Source organism: Balaenoptera acutorostrata, chromosome 3 (genome assembly GCF_949987535.1).
Source record: "Balaenoptera acutorostrata chromosome 3, mBalAcu1.1, whole genome shotgun sequence".
Taxonomy (NCBI): domain Eukaryota; kingdom Metazoa; phylum Chordata; class Mammalia; order Artiodactyla; family Balaenopteridae; genus Balaenoptera; species Balaenoptera acutorostrata.
Window position 1 is genome coordinate 13,926,889 of NC_080066.1, and position 21,144 is coordinate 13,948,032.

General features: G+C 45.5%; 1 protein-coding gene across 1 annotated transcript in view; it reads left to right on the forward strand.

The window, feature by feature from the left end:
• Positions 1–16,887, forward strand: part of DNAJC1 (DnaJ heat shock protein family (Hsp40) member C1) — a 197,790-nt gene extending 180,903 nt beyond the window's left edge. The window contains exons 10-12 of the mRNA XM_007189873.3: positions 9,753–9,801; positions 11,442–11,884; positions 14,347–16,887. Of these exons, the coding sequence (XP_007189935.1) occupies positions 9,753–9,801; positions 11,442–11,884; positions 14,347–14,415 (561 nt within the window). The 3' untranslated portion in view covers positions 14,416–16,887. The remainder of the gene's footprint in view (positions 1–9,752; positions 9,802–11,441; positions 11,885–14,346) is intronic.
• The last annotated feature ends 4,257 nt before the right edge of the window (positions 16,888–21,144 follow it).

Genomic DNA, 21,144 nt, shown 5'->3' on the forward strand with positions numbered 1-21,144 from the left:
TTGATAACACTGTATTATAGAATTGAAATTTGCTAAAAGAGTAGAACTGAAATGTTCTCAACAAAAGTGAATATATGAGGTGATCGATACGTTAATTAACTTAATAGGGGGAATCCTTTTAAATGTATACATATATCAAATCATCATGTAGTTCGCTTTAAATATCTTACAATCTTATTTGTCAATTATACCTTTAAAAAAAAAAAAGCAAACTGACACCCATGTAATTGAAGTTACCTAGATCTATAGGAAAGAAATAGAATGCTGGGCAGTGGCAGCAGCTGCAGCTCCCGGTCAGCCAAGTGATTATGAGGGTGAACAACTGATATAGTTACAACCATTCTTTTTTCCACTTTCAGTACAGTATTCAATAAGTTACATGAGATATTCAATACTTTATTATAAAATAGGCTTTGTGTTACATGACTTTGTCCAGTTTTAGGCTAATGTAAGTGTTCTGAGCATGTTTAAGGTAGGCTAGGCTAAAAGCTATGATGTTCAGTAGGTTAGGTGTATTGTAAGCATTTTCAACTTATTGAAACTTGTTGAAACTTTATTGGGCTGTAACTCCATCAAAAGCCAAGGAAGACATGTATTGTATTCAGAATTCTCTGTCAGTACAAGGAATAACTAACCATGTATTCTCAAACCAACTCATGGATAATAACTCCTTCTCTAGGAGGAGTCCTCCAGGAGTCAGAATAAATATCAAACATTGCCTTCAGAAACCATTCCTTCAAAGGAGCCACAATTTGATTTGATTTGATTTGATCGTAGAGCAATTTATGCCCTGGGGCATTTTGTAAACAATAAAGCATAAGCCAGCAGTTAATGTAGTTTATTAATGGGTGTGGTCAGGTAAAGAGAGGAAGAGAGTCCTACAAATACCACTAGCATCCCAAGATGACTGGGGATACCCATACCTGCAGTACCTGAGGAGCGACATCAGAGGCTTAATGCTGTAGGGGGCAGAGGGGTGTAGGCCTCGATAAATCCAGCCATCCATTAAATAAACATGCAAATAACAACAACAGACCTTAACTTGGGGAAGGGTGTGGCGAGAGAAAAATCACTAACCAGAATTGCCGCAATATATTATCTAAATGTTCAGTTTTGAACAAAAATAATGAGCCATGAAAAGAAACAGGAAAATATGACCCGTACATTAGAAAAACAGAAGGCAACAGAAGCTGCCCTATAAGAGTGACCAAATGTCAGATTTCACAGAAAAAGACTTCAAAGTAACCCTTGTGAATATGTTCACAGAACTGAAGGAAACAATGATGAAAGAAACAAGAGAAGATATAATGACAGTGTTGCATCAGACAAATAATATCAATAAAGAGATCGAAATTATTTTAAAAGAAATAAAAGAACCAAGTGGAAATTCTGGAGTTAAAAAGTACAATAATTGAAATTTTAAAAATTCACTAGAGGACTTCCCTGGTAGCACAGTGGTTAAGAATCTGCCTGCCAATGCAGGGGACACGGGTTTGAGCCCTGGTCCAGGAAGATCCCACATGACGCAGAGCAACTAAGCCCGTGTGCCACAACTACTGAGCCTGCGGTCTACAGCCTGAGTGCCACAACTACTGAGGCCCGCATGCCTAGAGCCCGTGCTCTGCAACGAGAGAAGCCACCACAATGAGAAGCCTGCACACCGCAACGAAGAAGAGCCCCTGCTCACCACAACCAGAGAAAGCCCGCACACAGCAACAAACACCCAACACAGCCAAAGATAAATAAATAAAGATAAATAAATAAATTCACTAGAGATGCTCCACAGAGAGTATTCAAGCTGAAGAACAGAGAGAAAAACAAAAGAAGAAAAGTGAACAGAGCCTCAGAGAAAAATGAGACACCATTAAGCACACCAACATATGCATAATGGGAGTAAGGAGAGGAGAGAGAGAAAGGAGGGGAAAAAAAGTCCAAAGAATGGTGGGTGAAAATTTCCCAAATATATTGAAAAAAGCTAACCTATATACATCAGGAAACTTGCTGAATTCTGAGTTGGATAAGCTCAAAGATATCCACAAAGGATGCATCATAATAAAAATGCTGAAAGTCAAAAATAAGGAGAAAACCTTGAAGGCAGCAAGAGAGAAATGACTTGTGACTAACAAGGGAACCCCCCCCCCACACACCAATAAGATTAACAGCTTACTTCTCAGCATAAACCACGTAGGCCAGGACAGTGTAATAACATATTCAGAGTACTCAAAGAAAAACTTGCCAACCAGAAATCCTACATCCAGCAAAGCTATTTATCAAAATGAATGCAAAATAAAAAATTTTCAAGATAACAAAAACTGAAGTTCTTCAATCTGAAAGCAAGTGACCCCAGATTGTAATTTGAATCCACATGAAAAAGAACACCAGTAAAGGTAATAAGGTAATTATGAAAGACAGTATTAATAAATGTTTTCTTCTTTTCTTAACTGATTTAGAAAGCAGTTGTATCAAATAATAGATATATGTTACTGTCAGACCTGTAACATATAGAAAGGTAGTATTTATCTAATATATTTGCCAATAACAGCACAAAGGAGGTGGGTGGGAGCAAAGCTGTATGGGGCTGAGTAAACCATTACAGATGGTAAAGTAGTAATTATAAGAATATTACTGGGTTTGTAACATGAATAGATACAATATGTATAATGGCCATACTACAGTATGGGGGTAAAGGGAATAGAGCTAGGGAATTCCCTGGCAGTCCAGTGGTTAGGACTCCATGCTTTCACTTCCGAGGGCCTGGGTTCAATCCCTGGTCAGGGACCTAAGATCCCACAAGACACGCAGCATGGCCAAAAAATGGGGGAGGGGGGCTGAGGGATAGAGCTATATTGAAGTAATATTTCTGTATATCACTGGAATTAAGGTAGTATAAATCTGAAGCTGACTGTCTTAAGATGTATATGGTAAACCCTAGAGCAACCTCTTAAAAAAAACAAAACTCAATATAGTAAAAAAAAAAAAAAAAAAATCATTAATTAAAATGCTACATTAGAAAATATTCACTTATGCAAAAGAAAACAATAGAGGAATAGAGGAACAAAAAAGACATTAAAAGTTAAAAGAAATCAAATTCAACTATATCAACAACAACACTAAATGTGAATGGATTAAACAATCCAATCAAAAGAGAGATTATCCAACACAATAAAAAAAATCATGATTCATCTCTATGTGGTCTACGGGAGACACACTTTAGATTCACAGATAGAAATAAAATGAAAGTAAAAGGATATTAAAAAGATATCATGCAAATAACAATCGTAAGAAAGCTGGAGTGGCTATACTAATATTAGATTAAGTAGACTTTAAAACAAAAAAATTACTACACATAAAGAGGAACATTTTATAATTATTAAAAGGCCAGTCCAGGAAAATATAACAGTTAAAAGCATGTGCATCTAATAACAGAGCACCAAAATACATTTAGTAAAAACTGAGATGGATGAAAAGAGAAATAGATGATTCAACAATAAGAGTTGGAAACTTCAATGCCTCCACTTTCAATAATGGATAAAACAACTAGACAGAAGATTAACAAGGAAAAATTGAATGATAATAAACCAGCTAGACCTAACAGACATCTCTATAACACCTCATCCAACAACAACAGAATATACATTCTTCAAGTAAACATGAAATATATTCCAAGATAGACCATATGCTAGGCCATCAAACAACCTCAATAAGTTTAAAAGGATAGAAATAATACAAAGTATATTCTCTGATCCCACAGAAATGAGATTAGAAATCAGCGGCAGGGAAGAAATTGGGAAAATCAACAAATATGTCTAAATTAAACCACAGACTCCTAAACAACAAATGAATCAAAGAAGAAATTCCAAGGGGAATCAAAATTCTTAAAGACAAATGAAAAATGAAGACACAACACACCAAAATTTAAGAAATGCAGCTAATGTAATTCTTAGAGGGAAATTTATAGCTGTAAATGCCTTTATTAAGAAAGAAGGTCTCAAACCAATAATTCAATCTTCCACATTAAGACAACGGGAAAATGACAACCTAAACTTGAAGGAGAATAAAGGAAATAATAAAAAGTAGAGCAGAAATTAATGAAATAAGACTAGAAAAGAAATAGAGAAAAGTCAATGAATCCAAAAGCTGATTCTTTGAAAATATCAATAAAATTGACAAACATTTAACTAGTTTGACAAAAAAAAGAAAAAGGACTCAATACAGTCAGAAATGAAAAAAGAGACATCACTACCAACCTTACAGAAATAAAAAGGACTGTAAAGGAATACTGTGAACAAATGTATGCCAAGAAGTTAGATACATGTTTTTCTAATAGATATAAATGAAATGAACAAATTCCTAGAAAGACATTAACAAATAAAACTGAATCAAGTTTAGAAGAAATAGACGATCAAAATAGGCCTATAACAAGTGAAGAGATTGAATTAGTAATAAAAAAAAAAAAAAACTATTCAAAAAGAAAAGCCCAGGCTCAGATGGCTTCACTGCTGAACTCTACCAAACATTTAAAGAAGAATGAATACCGAAACTTCACAAATCTTCCCCAAAATAGAAGAGGATGAATACTTCCCAACACATTTTGTGAAGCCAGTATTACTCTAATAGCAAACCAAAGACATGAGAAGAAAACTACAGACTAATAGTTCATATGAATATGGATGCAAAAATTCTCAACAAAATACAGCAAACCAAATCCAGCAACTTATAAAAATAATTATATACCCTAATCAAGTGGGATTTATCCCAAGAATGCAAAGTTGATTCAATATCTGAAAATCAATTAATGTAAATTAATCACATCAATAGAGTTAAAAAACAAGATCATCTCAATAGAAGCATTTAACAAATTCAACATTCTTGCAAGATAAAAACACTCAACAAATTAGGAATAAGAGGGAAGTACCTCAACCTGATAAAGAACATCTACTAAAAACCCATAGTTAATATCATGCTTATTGGTGAAAGGGGGGATGTTTTCCTGCTAAGATAAAGAACAAGACAAGGATGTCTGCTCTCACCACTTCTATTCAACATTATATGAGGTTCTAGCCAGGGCAGTTAGCTGAGAAAAAGAAATAAGATTGAAAAGGAAGAAGTAAACTGTCCCTATTTGCTAATGACATGATTTTATGTATACAAAATACTAAGTAATTAACTAAAAAACTATTGGAACTAATAAAATGAGTTCATCAAGATTGCAGCAAACAGGGCTTCCCTGGTGGTGCAGTGGTTGAGAATCTGCCTGCCAATGCAGGGGACACGGGTTCCAGCCCTGGTCTGGGAGGATCCCACATGCCACGGAGCAACTGGGCCCGTGAGCCACAATTACTGAGCCTGCGCGTCTGGAGCCTGTGCTCCGCAACAAGAGAGGCCGCGATAGTGAGAGGCCCGTGCACCGCGATGAAGAATGGCCCCCACTTGCCGCAACTGGAGAAAGCCCTCACACAGAAACGAAGACCCAACACAGCCATAAATAAATAAATAAATAAATAAATAAAATATTTTTTTAAAAAAGATTGCAGTAAACATAAATATACAAAAATGTTTTATTTTTATATACCTACAATGAACAACCTGAAAATGAAATAAAGAGAATAACTGCACTCACAATAGCATCAAAAAGAATAAAATACTTGGGAATAAATTTAACAAAAAATACAAACTTTAAAAACTACAAAACATTGTTGAAAGAAATTGAAGAAGATCAAAATAAGTGGAAAAATATCTCCTGTTCATGGATCAGAGGATTTAACATTGTTAAGATTGCAATATTCCCCTAAATGTAAGAGCTAAAACTATAAAACTCTTAGAAGAAAACAGAAGGGTAAATCTTCATGACCTTGGATTTGGCAAAAGGCTTCTTAGGACACCAAAAGTCCAAGCAACTAAAAAAAAAAAGAAAAAGAAAAAAATGTGGATGTCATCAAAATTTAAAACTTTTGTGCTTCACAGGACACCACTAAGAGCAGGAAAAGACAACCCACAGAGTGGGAGAAAATATTTGCAAATCATTTATTTGATGAAGGACTTGTATCCAGAATATATAAAGAGCCCTTACAACTCAATAATAAAGACAAATCACCCAAATAAAAAATGAGCAAAGGATCTGAATATACACTTATCCAAAGAAGATATACAAATAGCCAATAAACAATAAAAAAAAATGTTCAGTATCACTAGTCATTTGGGAAATGCAAATTAAAACCACAAGATACCACTTCACATCCACTAGGATGTGGGATAATACAAAAAGTTGGATAATAACAAGTTTTAGGAAAGATGTAAAGAAATCAGAAGACTCATATACTGCTGATGTGAATGTAAAATGGTGCAGCCATACTGGAAAACAGTACAACAGTTCCTCAAAAAGTTAAACACAGTTACCATATAACTCCGCAATTCCACTCCTAGGTATATACCCAAGAGAAATGAAAACATATGCCCACACAAAAACTTATACACGAATGTTTATAGCTATAGCAGCATTATTTATAATAGCCAAAAGATGGAAGCAACACAAATGTTTATCACCTGATAAATGGATAAACAAAATGTGTATATCCATACAATGGAATATTATTCCGCAATAAAAAGGAATAAAGTACTGATATATGCTACAACTTGGATGAACCTGGAAACCGTTACCCTAAGTGAAAAAAGCCAGCCACAAAAATCCACATATTATATGATTTCCATTCATATGGAAGTCCAGAATAGAGAAATCTGTAGAGACAGAGATTTGTAGTTGCTTATTGCTTGATGAGGGATGGGGTGGGATGAGGAGGATGGAGAATGATAGCTAAAGGATATGGGGGTTCTTTTCAAAGTGATGAAAATGGTCTCAAGTTGGCCACGATGATGGCTGCACATATCTGAATTTAGTAAAAACCACTGAATTATACACTTTAAGTGGATGAATTGTATAGTATGTGAATTATATCTCAGTTAAGCTGTTTTTTAAGAAACAGAACAAGGGAGGTCTTTGTGTACTTATTCTGGAATAATCTCCAAAATATTTTGTTAAATAAGAAAACAAGATGCAGGAGAAAAAAAAGAATTATTCCATATCCTATATGTAGGTTGTGTATTCTATAGTTACATGAATCTATAAATGTGTTAAAATTCATAGTGCAACAAAAGAGGAAAAGGTAATTTTATTGTATTATGATGTAAAAATATAGAATCTTTAAAAATACAGTAGAAATTGAGAGAGGAGAGGTACTGTCACCAGACTTGGTAGTCCTGGTGGTGGACATCTGGTTAAGTCTTCAAGGAGAAAGTCACACTTGCAAGTATCTTGAAGGATGATTTGGCTCTGGATGGATAGATATTTAAGGAGAGGTTTGATGAAGAAAAGAAAATCATTTAAGGCAAATGTTAACAATGGCCAAGAGTACAGAGTAGAGAATTTCTGACCATCTGGGGAGCATTAATTGTTTAGTTCGCTGAAAGGAAGGATGCACACAGGAAAGAAAATAGATCAGACTGTGGATTTCCTTGTGCGTCAGGTTAAGAATTGAACACTTTGTTGTTTGGTCATTGATGAGCCATGAAAGGTATTTGATCAGAACTCTGCCTTAGGGATATTATTCCATGGGAACTGCGAATAAATAAGTTGTAGACCAGTTAGAAGGCTGTTATATTAATTCAGTCAGAGAATGAAGGACTAATGCAGGTGGTGGAGATCTGAGAGAGACGGGAACACATGGGATCAGTATTGTGAAGAACGCGGCAGCTGGTTGGGGAGGGAGAAAAAAGTCCAAAAATTGGCTCTTTGGTTTTGCGCCTACGTGACTGGGATGATAGTACTGTTAGGAAAAGAAAGGGAAAGCAGAGAAGTTGATGAGTTTAGGTTGGGAGTTGTTTAGTTTCAGGAGCTAGGAGACGTCTAAATAAGACACTTAATGGCGGTTACAGAGGGAAGCCCCACCGTATGGTCGGCACCACACCTGCGGATTCAATCAACCTCAGATGGAAAATATTTGGTGGGGGGGGGGGGAATCCAGAAAGTTGTAAAAAGCGAAACACAAATTTGCTTCACAGTGGCAACTATTTACATAGCATTTAGATTGTATCAGGTATTGTAAGTAATGAAGAGATGATTCAAAATATACAAGAGGGTATGTGTAGGTTATATAAAATGTGGGAAAGATATATGGTGGTGCAATCAGAAATTTGAGTTGGGAAAGTTGCAAGTCAGGGAAGCTCATGTTGGATAACTTCAAGTTTTTTCCCATAAAATATGAAGCAAGGTCATCCACAGAGAGGGAATAAAATTGAAGAGTGTTTCTAAGCAGCTTTAAATATTTTCTCTAATGCTGCCCTTTTGCATGAATGGAAAACAAATGATCCACATCAGTTATAATAGGTAAATATAAGCCTTTAACATTTGCTAGGTATCATGCTAAGAGCTTATTTCAAACTTAAAACATCCCTACCAGACAAAAGGTATTAGCAGTTTTATCCACATATTACAGAGGGTAATACATGAGAGAGAGGGAGAGGACTGGAAATAGCTCAAGGTTACCCAGCTAATCAGAGGTGGAACCAAAACTGAATATGAGCTCTAACTCCGAGCTCTGAGGATGTTAGAGCATGCTTTCTGAGGTTTTCCTTTCAAATTTCATTAAAGCAGCAAAATGTTGGTTCAAGAATTTACACGGATTAAGGGGATAGAATACAAAGTATGTATTCCATGTATACAATGAAATGTAATTTTAACATAATTTTAATAAAGTTAACCTTTTAAATAAATGGAGAAGGGATGGCTTGTTTAATAAGTGCATTGGGGCAGTTAACTATCCAACTTTAATTTTTGTTAATTAATTTTGATCTCCTGTTTAAAATATATATAATAGAAATCAGAACAGTGGTTGTCTATGGCAGGGTAGAGATGGATTTAGGGACACAGGGAACTTTCTAGGGTAACAGGAATTTTCTATAATTTGATTAGAACGTTGGTTGCATGGGGGGTTTTTTGTCAAAACTCATTGAAATGTACATTTAAAACTCTGTACATTCCACTCTATGCAAATTTTATCTCAGTTTTAAAAAGGGAAATCTATCTATAGACCTCCAAGACATCATTAAATTTAAAAAAGCAAGCTAAAGGGTGAGACGTATAATATAATACCATTTATAGAGAAGAAAGAAAACATTATTTCTGTGGATCCACACTTGTGTATGTAAATGTCTCATGGTTCTTGGGTCCATCTACTACTCCACCAAGAGGTCCTTCCGCTAGTGTCAATCTTGGTACTCTTAGGGTTTCTTTCTGGGATGCGAAGAAAAGAAAGACTTTTATGTTATAACATCGTTAGCTTAAGAGTAAATTTCCCCATTGTTCATAATACCCCTTGGTATCATATTCTCCATTGAAGAAAGATACTCTTTCAGGAAATCCTAACTAAAAAACATGATGTGTTTGTATAGTGATTCTGGAAACTAGTACATCTTCACAGACAGCCTTGTATAATGGGGCTGTAATCAGGTGATCTGAATTCTTGTTCTGAGTCTGCCACTTGATTAGATGGATATTTTGGAGTAATTCATTTAATCTCTCTGGGCTTCAATTTCCATGTTGGTTAAAAAAATGGACTGAACTGATGACTGAGGGTCCATCCAGGCCTAAGATTCAGTAAACCCTGTTCCTTCCCATGGACCTTCTATGAAAGAGGTCACTTGACCTACAGTAGACATATGGAAAGTCAGATTTTCTCTGCTTTTATATTTTGAAACAGGTGACAACCAAAGCCAAGCAACTGAAGGATTCAGTTTCCTGCTCCCCAGGTGAGTCAGCACCCACTCCATCCCATTAATCTAAAGCCGTGCCTTCAAAATAAATCCCTTTTTATAATAACTTGTTTTGCCCAATGGACTCTACTGGTCATCTCTGTGAAAGGGATCGAATTACAAGCACCCACAAGCCAATGCAGCCCTGCACACACAGTGGTGCTAAGATGTACTTAATAAGTTTGAAGAACTGTAAAAACCTTGTTCTTCTCTAGTATTGGTGGGGAGGAGGGCACGCAGGGGAAACCCAGTCTGCGCCATTTCCCCACACTGTCCACCACTGCCACCACACGCACAAAGCGTCCTTCAGGACAGACCAAGCAGCTTCTCCAAGAATCTATGTTTCTCAAAATCCATTTCCTCCAGGGACTTCCCTGGTGGTGCAGCAGTTAAGAATCTGCCTGCCAATGCAGGGGACACGAGTTCGAGCCCTGGTCCGGGAAGATCCCACGTGCCACGGAGCAACTAAGCCCGTGCTCCACAACTACTGAGCCCACGTGCCCCAACTACTGAAGCCCGTGCTCCGCAAAAAGAGAAGCCACCGCAATGAGAAGCCCGCGCACCACAACGAAGAGTAGCCCCTGCTCTCCGCAACTAGAGAAAGCCCGCAGCAACGAAGTCCCAACGCAGCCAAAAATAAAATAAATTTATTTTTTTAAAAAAAAATCCATTTCCTCCAAGATTAAGTGGAATTTTGTTCAAGTCCCCATACTTTTTGCTTGGAACCAAGAAGAAAATGCCTCCTAAACCTTCCAACTCCACGTAAATACAGGTCCCTGTACTCGATGTAACCTACTAGGGACCAGCAAACCCTGAGATCTCGAAACGTCTCCCCTGGAGAGGGCTGGACGTGCGGTTCTGCGGGCTCCAGCGAGGAGGGCATTTCCAGACTGCTCTCCTACCAGCGCGGCTGTTGGTCTGCGTGTGGAGGCCCAAGCGCGCAACGTGCTTCTGTGAAAGACGCTCCCCTCCGACACAGTCTCCAGAAACCTGCTCCTGAAAAGGCGGGGCGGTGGGGGGTGGGGGCGGGCGCGGACAGATCTTCCTGGAGCACCGGAGGGGTCGGGAGTGTGTGAGCAGGGCGGGAAACGCGTGGCTGAACACCCCTGTGGGTGGCAGGGGGCGTGTGCTTTTCTGTCAAGCGAGGCATCGCGGTGGCACAGGAAGCAGCTTGGCTGGGGGGGCGGGTCCCCCGTGCAGGCAGGGAACCCAGCGGGAGGTCTGACGGATTCACTGTACTTGGCGCTCGTGGAATTAATAACCACCCTAGATTCTGAAGAACATCTTTCCGTACCTCGAGAGTAGCCGCTTATCCCCTCTCAAAGAGACCTTCTCATTCTCTGATCGCAACCCGGCCCTGGGAGGCGAGGCCCCCGAAGTCCTCAGAGTGGTGGAAGGACAAAGGCTTGGAATCAGGCAGAAGTGGGTTCAGATCCCACCTCTGCTGCTTCTGAGACTGACTTCCCTCCTCTGTGCAGTTGGGGTCACGATGGCTGTCTTTATAGAATAGTGTGAACATTAAGCATAGAATACATGCAAAATGCCCAGCGCACTGTCTGCTGTGGTGAAGGCAGCTGTCCTGACTCTTGTCACCGGAACTGACCTTGCCCTTCCCCTCCGTGTGTCCTTTCTCACAGGGATGGTCAGACTCTCCGAACTCAGATCCACAGCCCAGAATTCCAGGCCCCCCAAGGCCGCCGCGACCTTGCCGGACGACATCATCACCCAGCGGGAGGAGGCCAAGCAGGCCGGGGAGCGGGAGGAGGAGGAGGAGGAGGAGGACGGCGAGGAGGAGGCCGAGCCGGAGGCCGCAGAGGAGAGCCGGCCTCGGAGGCGGAGGCCAGCCCGGCCGCCCGAGCCGGAGGAGAAGGTCCGGGGAAAGAGGCAGAAGGACTTCGACATGTCGGAACAGCACGAGTCCAGCGACGACGAGAGCCAGAAGAGAGAGCGAGCGCGAGCCGCGGAGGAGCCCTGGACTCAGAACCAACAGAAACTTCTGGAGCTAGCATTACAGCAGTACCCAAAGGGATCCTCTGACCGCTGGGACAAAATAGCCAAGTGTGTCCCGTCCAAGAGTAAGGTGGGTGACGCTGGAAAGGAAGGCCTCCGAGCGGGTCTAGATCACACGGACGCGGCCGCAGCGGGTCCACCGACTTTCCCTCCTCCTACGCGTCTTTCTATCCGCCTCATCTCTTACCTGCCAGTTACCTTCCACTAGATGTCTCCCGAGAGCCTGGGAATCTGCACTCGACTGCTTAGTGTACATGAGGTCAAGATTCTAAGTTGAATCGTTACACAGACCAGTTATGTTTTCTCAGCGAAAACCCCACGCATAGATCATAACCTTCCCCCACAGCAATCCCGCCAACTTTCTGGAGCGTTCGCTCGGCGGGGGCGGGGGCGGGGGCGGGGCGGGGCAGGGACAGCCGGGCAGCGTCCTTGTCGCCGTGAGGGCCGCACAGGGCCAGGGCTCCCTCGCAGGCGGAGGCTCTCCTCGGCCAGCAAGGAGAAGGTTTCCCACAGAATCACGAGCCCCTCCAGCGCCTCACAGCTCTTTAACCCGGGGAACACGTGTGGCGGCCGGCGTCGCCATGGTCACCAGTTCTGCCGTGTAAGTTGTCTGGACTCAGCGGTAGCACCTGTGGACCAAAGGCTGGAAGCAGTGTTGGGGGCGGGGTCAGGGAGAGGTTGCCCTCAGGATCAGGATCCAGCTTGTCCTCTGTAGCCCTTTCCTCCCTGTGTACAGCTTTTAGTGTCTATTTAAACACATCTGCAGAGAGTTCCCAAATGCCAACTCAGATAGGAGGGAAGAGGGGCAGCCCCTATGGGAAGTCAGGCCCCGTCCGGCCTCTGTCTTCTGCTCCGACAGTTGGGAGCTGCAGAGCCTCCGGTGTGATCTTTTCAACTCCAGCCTTTCCTGACAGCCTCCTGGGCGTCTTTCCTCGTAGCCATACCCTTCGTCTGAGGCACCAGGAACACCGAGAAATCAAAAGAACCAGTCTCCTTTGCCTTCTGTGCCCATCACTCAGTAGCCTGTGGGTACACTGATGTTCATTTACATTTTTTTTTTAATTGAAATTCGATGTCGGAAAATCTAGCTCGTGGCCATGGATGTCCCTGTGCGTACAGATCTAGTTATCTATCACCTACTTTAAAATGAGGAAGTTGAGAATTCCCGGGGAGAAAAATAAACCATTAGCAGTTGATCTATTTGAGAAACACAGATCCTCCCAGCCCCTCCAACTGGTTTGCCAGAAGTAATTATTTTCCCTGAATTTCTTTAGCATCTGTCGGGACACAGGCATTTACATGTGTGATGAATTGACACTGGCTTAAAATGAAGGAGCTGGAACCGTGGATTCCTGCGGATAGCACACTCAGAAACTCATTGCCGTGGGGTTTGGAAACCTTCCTGGTTCAGGGAGGAATGAGCAGCACTGTTTATTATCCTGCAGGTGTTCCCCTTAAGCCTCCACGTCAGAACCAGGTCCAGGGGAGGTTGCCTGCTGGCTCGCCCGCTACAGGGCGACTCCCTGGAAGTGGCCCGCAAGCCGCTGGGAGCCCTGGGCCTGAAGGAGGAGCCTCTGCCTGAGGCCCACACGGGGCTGGGCTGGGTCCCCCACCCTGGCAGGCCTGCTGCTCAGAGCCCAGGGTCCCCGCATCCCCCAACCCCAGAGCGCTGGGCCGGCCGGGCGGCTCGGCTGTTAGGGAAAGGGTGACACTTTAGGCAGGTGGCCCTGGGGGCTGCAGAAGAGGCACTTATTAGAAGATTCTCTCAGAACACTACTAAGCCAAAACCCCAGGAAGAGAATGAACACCCATTCTCTGTCCAGGGCCGCTGATAAAGTCGTCTGCTGTGGAGCACAAACCAGTTCTCGTGCGACCTTGTTAGTGAAGGCGAACAGTGCCCTTGGGGTGTTTTTGAACAGAAACAGAAATGGATTATGGAAAGTACCTTGTGATAAACAAGAGAGCAGTGAGGCCCTTCCCCTGCTTCATCAGGGGTCCTCACCCCAAGGGCTGACAGCGACAGGCAGCTGGCGTCTGAAGCTGCTAGTTCTGTAGCCTGAGCGGAAGGCTGGAAGACCTCGGCGGGGCTGGCACGAGCCGGAGGAAGAGCGGGGCACTCTCCCCGCAGTAGCCCGTGGGGCTGGGCCGACGTGGCCCTACCGCAGGAAGGTCCCAGGGACCCCCAGGGAGAGGCAAACCATAATGAGAATGATGTTGTGGAGGCCGGGCCCCAAGGTTTTTCGTTTCTCTGAAGTAATGTGTTGTGACGAAACGGTGAAATGTTAAAATGTTAAGTGCCACTGGTGAGTCGAAAGTCACCATCACAGTAACCAAAGTCTCCGTCCCACAGACGGCAGCCACCGGCCCCTCCCCCAGGGTGCACATCTCACCTCCCGCCCAGGCACCCAGGGAATTCCATGTGGACAGGACAGCCCTTGGTCAGTGCTGGGCATGGCAGGCTCACCCCACGAGGGTCCCTCTGATTGTAACTGTCAACTCTCTGTCTCTCTCTCTCTCTCTCTCTCTCTCCAGGAAGACTGTATCGCTAGATACAAGCTGCTGGTTGAACTGGTCCAAAAGAAGAAACAAGCTAAAAGCTGAATCTTCTGGAAGATGATGTTTACCTTATTTTCCAAAAGGATTATTTTAAAAATCTTATGCAGAAATTTGCATTTTGTACCTCACTATTTCTATACGTCACGTGCCTTAGTAAAAAAAATTAAAAATGTAAAATAAATGTTGTGCTACATTGTTTAAACAAATACTGTGTTAAAGGAGAAAAAATCAGATTTGGGTATTTTATAGATTATTTTCTCTCTCATCACTGCAAAGTTTAATTTCCTGGGGAACAAACTGAATAGTGCTTTCTAACAGTCAGGCAAATGTATGATTTTGAAGGAACATATGAGTGAACTAATGTGTAAGAATGAAAACTTAATGTGTTTCTTTGACCAAAGATCACACCAGCTAACGAGTAGCAGGATGCCAGTATTTGGGAGAAAAAACCAGCTTTGTATTGAGGTAGCTGGCTGGGAGTAGTGTGGGGTTATCTTAACTGTATGTATATGCATATGTTATATGTATGTAGAAAAAAATAAGTCTAAATGCACAAGGACATAAGTAATAAACTCTAAGTTTGGATGGTTTGGTAGAAATGCATACGCAACAGACAGAATTTCCAGAAAACACATAGGCAAGGTTTTTCGGATCTGATGACACTGGGTCCCACTTTTCAATACCTAAGTTAAAAATCACTATTTTGTGCTGTTACTTTTGACTGAACCATCACCATCAGCTGAGTGCTCCTTTTTAAATCTGTCATTTGCTCAGGGCTGAAAGCAGTTTGCTGAAGTACAAATTGCCTAAACTTGAAAACCATTAAGATCACCAGAACAGTGCTTCCCTGGTGCCGCAGTGGTTGAGAATCCACCTGCCAATGCAGGGGACACGGGTTCGAGCCCTGGTCCGGGAAGATCCCAGATGCCACAGAGCGACTAAGCCCATGAGCCACAACTACTGAGCCTGCGCTCTAGAGCCTGCGAGCCACAACTACTGAAGCCCACGCACCTAGCGCCCATGCTCCACAAGAGAAGCCACTGCACTGAGAAGCCCGCGCACCGCAATGGAGTAGCCCCCGCTCGCTGCAACTAGAGAAAGCCCGCGCGCAGCAACGAAGACCCAATGCAGCCAAAAATAAATAAATAAAAAAAAAATTTTTAAAAAAGATCACCAGAACACATTTCAGGGAGGTGATCTGACAAAATAGCTATAAAGACATCGTTTTTCTCTAAGGAGTGAAATGAGGTTAGATTCCCGGAGAAGGTTTGGGTGGCAGTGGCCACACTGGCTCTGTAACCTTTCAGCCTGAGCAGGACACACGTGGCTCCAGGTAGGCCCGCCTCTGATGCTGTGGAGGACCTGCCACCTCTGCGACGTCAAAAAGAGCAGTGGAGAAACTGCTCCAAGTCACTGTTTTCGTGAACTGAGTCCTCGGGCAGCAGCTCCCCTGAGCCTCATCCTGGCCGGGAAGGGGAGGCAGCTGGGGAGGGAGAGCCTGCCTGGCCTGCATGTCAGGAGGCCTCTTTCTAAGAACAAACAAGAGCCGGTCACGGGAGGCACCAGAGCCAACAGCTTCTGCCCCAGAACTTTCTCCTGGAGCCAATGGGGCCATGAGGTTATTACTGTGCATTCGCTTCGGGCCAAGGCCCACTCCCCATTGGTGTGGGACGTCTCAGAGGAAGAAGCTGGTGCATGGAGGGAATCAGGAAGGGATTGTTCTGGCTGCTTTCCAGGCCTTGGGTCCATCCTGTCTCCGAGTCCAGGGTCAGGCTTGTCACACAGCTTGGTTGTCCAGCCTGTGACATTCTGTGAGCATCCTTCCATGAAATCACCCTTTTCACTTATGGTACTTTGAAATGGGTTTCTGTTGCATGCACCCCCAAATCCCATGACCAGATTTCTGGGCTTCCAGTGTGGGGAGAGCCCCACAGGGGTCCCAAGATGCCTTAAGAGGTACAATTTAGGATGAAATGCCCTAATTTGCCTACCAACCTCGTCTTTTGCACACTCACTAAGGAGGAGTCTTCTAGCATGGTTTTCTACTGATGACTGTCCCTGCCACCAGCCCCTTTCTGCGTGGCCTCCCCTATTTGGGGGACCTGGAGCTGCTGAGTTTTGTTGAAGTAGGACCAGTGGGCCGGGTGGGGCAGGGCTCAGGAGCTCAGCTGCACACAGGAGACCCGTGGGGTTCGGTCTGAGCGAGGTCACGGTCGGGAAAGCAATGGCACCTCCAAAAGGGGTTCCCAACACAGGTCACATGGGGACCAGGCACGGCCCCCCTCTCCTTCCTGATGCCCCAGGGAAGTGCTCCCTAAACCCACTCCTCAGCCCCGCCTTGTGACCTTATCTATCTAGTCACACCTCCAAGCTGTGTGACATCAGTGCCTTGTCTTACCTCTTTGTCTCGATTCCTTATCTGGAAAAATAGGGAATAACGGCGGCTGCTGCGCTGCATAGGTTGTTACGATGATAATCTGGCTTGTTGAACACAATAAATGTTCTTTTTCTATCTGACCATCCAGGCTTCCTGTTACCATCATTTTCCGTGGCTGCAGACGCAGGTAGCAGGGCTGACAGGCCACCGGCCACGCTCATTTGGTCCCTCGCAGGCGGGAATCCCTAGCCTGGGCCCCGGGAGTCCTGGGCACTGTATAGACCCCGGTGGTCTGGGAACCCTGCCAAAGGTATGCAAAGTCTTTATTCTTTTGGACGTGTGGTTTTCTGGAGAGAGGGTACACATCTTTCACCAGTTGCCCCAAAGGTTCCTTACCCAAAAAGGTTAACTCAGGCCTCTGCTTAAGTGTTTACTCTGACTGCAGCCCACCAGGGGCCCACGTGGTACAAGGAGAATCCTCAGACTTGGCCTCTGACAAAAAGAGGCCCAGAATTCGACCTCAGAGTCCCCACCCCACTCAGACCCTGGCAGAGGGAACAGCAGGAGGTGTCTCTTCGTGCGGGGCTTGGAAAGCGCTGGCCTGGCCCCAGCACGCGCCGCCCACCTGCGCCCCTCGGCCCCGCACAGCTTGGGGTATCTGCCCTCATCTTCCCAGAGAACCGGGCCCTTTGTCCTGTAGTGGCTGACATTTACTTTCTCCACTGGGGCAAAAGCTTACAGCTCCGTTCTTCACACCACCGACGGCACCGGTTTTCAAGCCCATTCACACGTTCCCTCCTGTGTCCTCACGAAGCCCCTGACTGTTCTAGCAGGTTCCCACCAGCAGCCAACGCTGCTTCAAGGCCAGGTGCTGTCACCCGCTGCCCAGGGCCCGGCGGGGCTGGCAGGCCTGTGTTCTTTCCTGGCTGTGCCTCACGATGCTTTGTTACTAAGAACTGAGGTTCCCAGTGGACAACCTGGTGCTTCCGTGACATTTGCTTAGGAACCACCTAGAAGTCTTGCGCTCTTATCTCCTTGACTGACCCATGTGTGCCTGGCAAACGTCCCGTCCCACAAGACGGGATCCATTTCGACTGGAATATTGACCCCATGGGCCGAGTCTCCTCCTGGGTTCCTATCTCAGTTTTAGAATAAATCATAAGCAGCTTTCCCCAGTCGATGTTCCGGACGCCTTAAAAAGGCCTCTTGCCTCTTGGTATGTGCCAGCCCTGCCCTCACACCAAGTCCACCCACCCCTTTTGAAAGTAGATAACTCATCCCTTTAAAATACCAACTACCACAGCCCTACTTCCACCTGCAGGGTAGTTGTTAGGTTTTCTTCCTCACACTTAAACGGCACAGTTTAAGTTGTGATGTTCTATACACACAGGGTGACCACAGGTCCCAAGTGGCCCAGGACAGTCTCAGTTTATACCTGTCTCCGTGCACCCAGTCTGGACTGCACGTTACATGGTCACCCGTCTGTGAGGGGCTGCTGGAGGATGGCTGGTCCCAGAGGTCCCTGGCGGGGGGCGGGGGAGGGGGGGGGACGACTCTGAACCACACCCCCATCCCCGATGGCTCGGAGGCGTCCGCGTTCGTTTTGCTCTCTTGTGGCCGAGAAAACGCGAGGACGGAGCGACTGTGCTAAGCCTGAGCCCTGGTGCCCCCGGGGGCACGGGGACCCACCCGAGTCGGGCCCATCCCGACCGGGGGGCTCCTGCCAGCGTCAGGCAGGCTCCCCGTGCGCTCCCGCGGCTGCCCGGGCCGCGGCCCCCTTTAGCGCTTTGCCACATGGCCTCCCCTCCCGCCGCCCCCGCCGCCCCCGCCGCCCCCGCAGCTCCACCTGTAGCTGGGATCACGGCGGGGCCGGCCTGGAAGCCACCCCACTGTCTTGGCAGGAGTCCCAGCCTCCTGTTTGAATAAACTGCTTGGCCCTCAGCCTTCGACTTGATTCACAGGAGAGCTAAATTAACACGCTGTAAAACTGAACGGCTGCAATTATTTTCCCCTCTGGTCTGGGGAGAAAAAGAATGGCTTCATGTAGGACAGAAAAAGGGAAACCACGTTAGCAATCGGATCCCCAGGGGGAAGCTACCAGTGTGTCCAGAGAGAGCCAGGGGCCAGTCCCGGGCCCGTCGCCTCCCCTGGTGGGAAGTGGGGGAGCAGGGCAGCCCCTCCTCCCGCTCCCCCCCCTGAGCACCTGGCCTGGCTGCTCTGAGACCCTCCAGCCTCAGCAGGGACCCGCGGGTCCAGCTCCCTTCCTCACGCCCTCCGTGTCCTCCCACTTCAGGAACTGCTACAGGAATGAACAAAAGGACATTCTTCTGCAGGGAAAGTTGACTGCTCACCTCGTGCCTTCACCACCTGTCATAAGCCAGGAGCCTGAGGGTCAGTATGCCCTGGATTATTACAGGTGTTCAACTCAATTAAGCCCATCTTTGGTTAGTAGAGTTTAAAAAGAAATCCTACTTTTACAAAATGAAATGGACAAAGATTTGAGTGGCAATGAGGGGGTCGTCTTTTTTAATGAAGTATAGCTGACTTACAATGCTGTGTTAGTTTCTGATGGACAAAAGTGATTCAGTTATACATATACATATATATATATTCTTTTTCATATTCTTTTCCATTATGGTTTATTACAGGATACTGAATACAGTTCCTATCCTACACAGTAGGACCTTGTTATCTACTTTATTTACAGTCGTAACTGCTAATCCCAAACTCCTAATTTATCCCTCCCCACCCACCCCCTTTCCCCTTTGGTAACCAGAAGTTTGTTTTCTAGTCTGAGTCATTTTTAAATTTTGTATGTCCTAAGTTACAAAGGAACACGAACAATCTCTGCCATGCTTTCTTTTCTGTTGTAACTCAAAAAGAAATATTTTGTAAAATTTAAGATAAAATATCAAATTGTTTATCCCAAATTATCTTGGTTCCAATCTGTCTCACAAAGGACGATGTTCCCGCAGTGACAACTAGATGCCTCCAGACGTCTGACCCAAGCTGGTCTCCTGTTTCAAGAGGCCTGGCATAGGAAACCCCCTTGGAACTCTCCTCTGGCTAAACTGAGATCTATCCTGTTATGTTAAAACTGGAACCAAAGCATTGGATGCGGACGTTTTTGCCTGGGGCTGTGTTTCCATAACAGGAGAGAGGACGATTCTGGCCTGGGGTGGGTGACGACAAACCCAAACTTGCTTTAATCCTGGGACCGGTCAGCTCCAAATACCACCCCCCACCCCGCCCCGCCGCTCAGCACCAGCTCCTGGCAGCAGCGAAAGCAGCTGTTTGCAGCCAGCTGAGCGGCCTGAGGGGCCACTTCCTCCTTCCTCCGGGAGCAAAGCCTGGGGTGAGGCAGGGCCGCTTGGTACCTCCTTCCGGGTCTTGGCTTGGACATTAACTCCAAACCAGAACAAGGGCTGCAGTCATGGAGAAAGACTGTTCTGAGGGAGGAGTTAAACATGGGTCATAAATCAGAAGAAAGTAAAGAAGCTTCCAAGGACCTGAGAAGCCCGAAGCTGTGAGAGCTGCGGGCAGGGAGGGCCGACGTTTATGAGGTCACGGGCCTGCCCACTGCGATGCTGAAGGCCACAGAGAGCTACCCTCCACCCCCAGTAAAACCCAAGACCGAGCACTGACGCCTGCGGTTGAAGTGTCAAAGGCTCACATCGGGGTGAACAACAAGGCCACCTGATCCGCAGCTGGGAGAGGCCAGTTCTTGAAACAGCCGCAAGGCCCACGATGGGCAGCTGCGAGGCTTCGCCCAGAGCCTGGGAAGGAGGGGGGCGTCAGGGGTGAGGCGGGGCAGAGGGCCCGGGAAGGGCAGGGAGAGCAGCCTGACGGCCCAGCAGTTTCTCACCGGAGCCCCCAGACACCCAGGGCGGGGCCCCAGTCCACACTCCGCCTTCACAGGCGGCTGGAGGGAGGAGAACCAGTGCGCCAGGCCAAGAGTTTGCAAAGAAACTCTGCACGTTATTTTGTTCACATACTGCCCGCACACGAAGGGTTCAGCTGCGGAAACACCTGTCCATACTTGCTCCGGGAGGAGGGGGAGAACCAGCGAGATCGCTGCGGCAGGAGCAGCGGCGATGCCAAAAATGTAAAATCTCCTAATTAATCCGTCTGCTTGTTCAGTGAGCCAAGTGAAAAACAGCAGATGCATCAATCAGAATTTGAGGGAAACCAAATTAACTCCATCAGCAAAAAAGTGAACGTCTTGCTTCAAACTTCAGAAGGACCAGCACAGCCAGAACGCTGTGCATTCACAGCCGCCAATCGCGAGGTGCCTCCTTTCCTCGCTTGGCCTGGCTGTGTGACCCACCCTCCCTGTCACCTGACCCCCGGCGCTCACGCCACCCAAACCGCTCCTGGTCTCGTCACTTTCTAAGCAC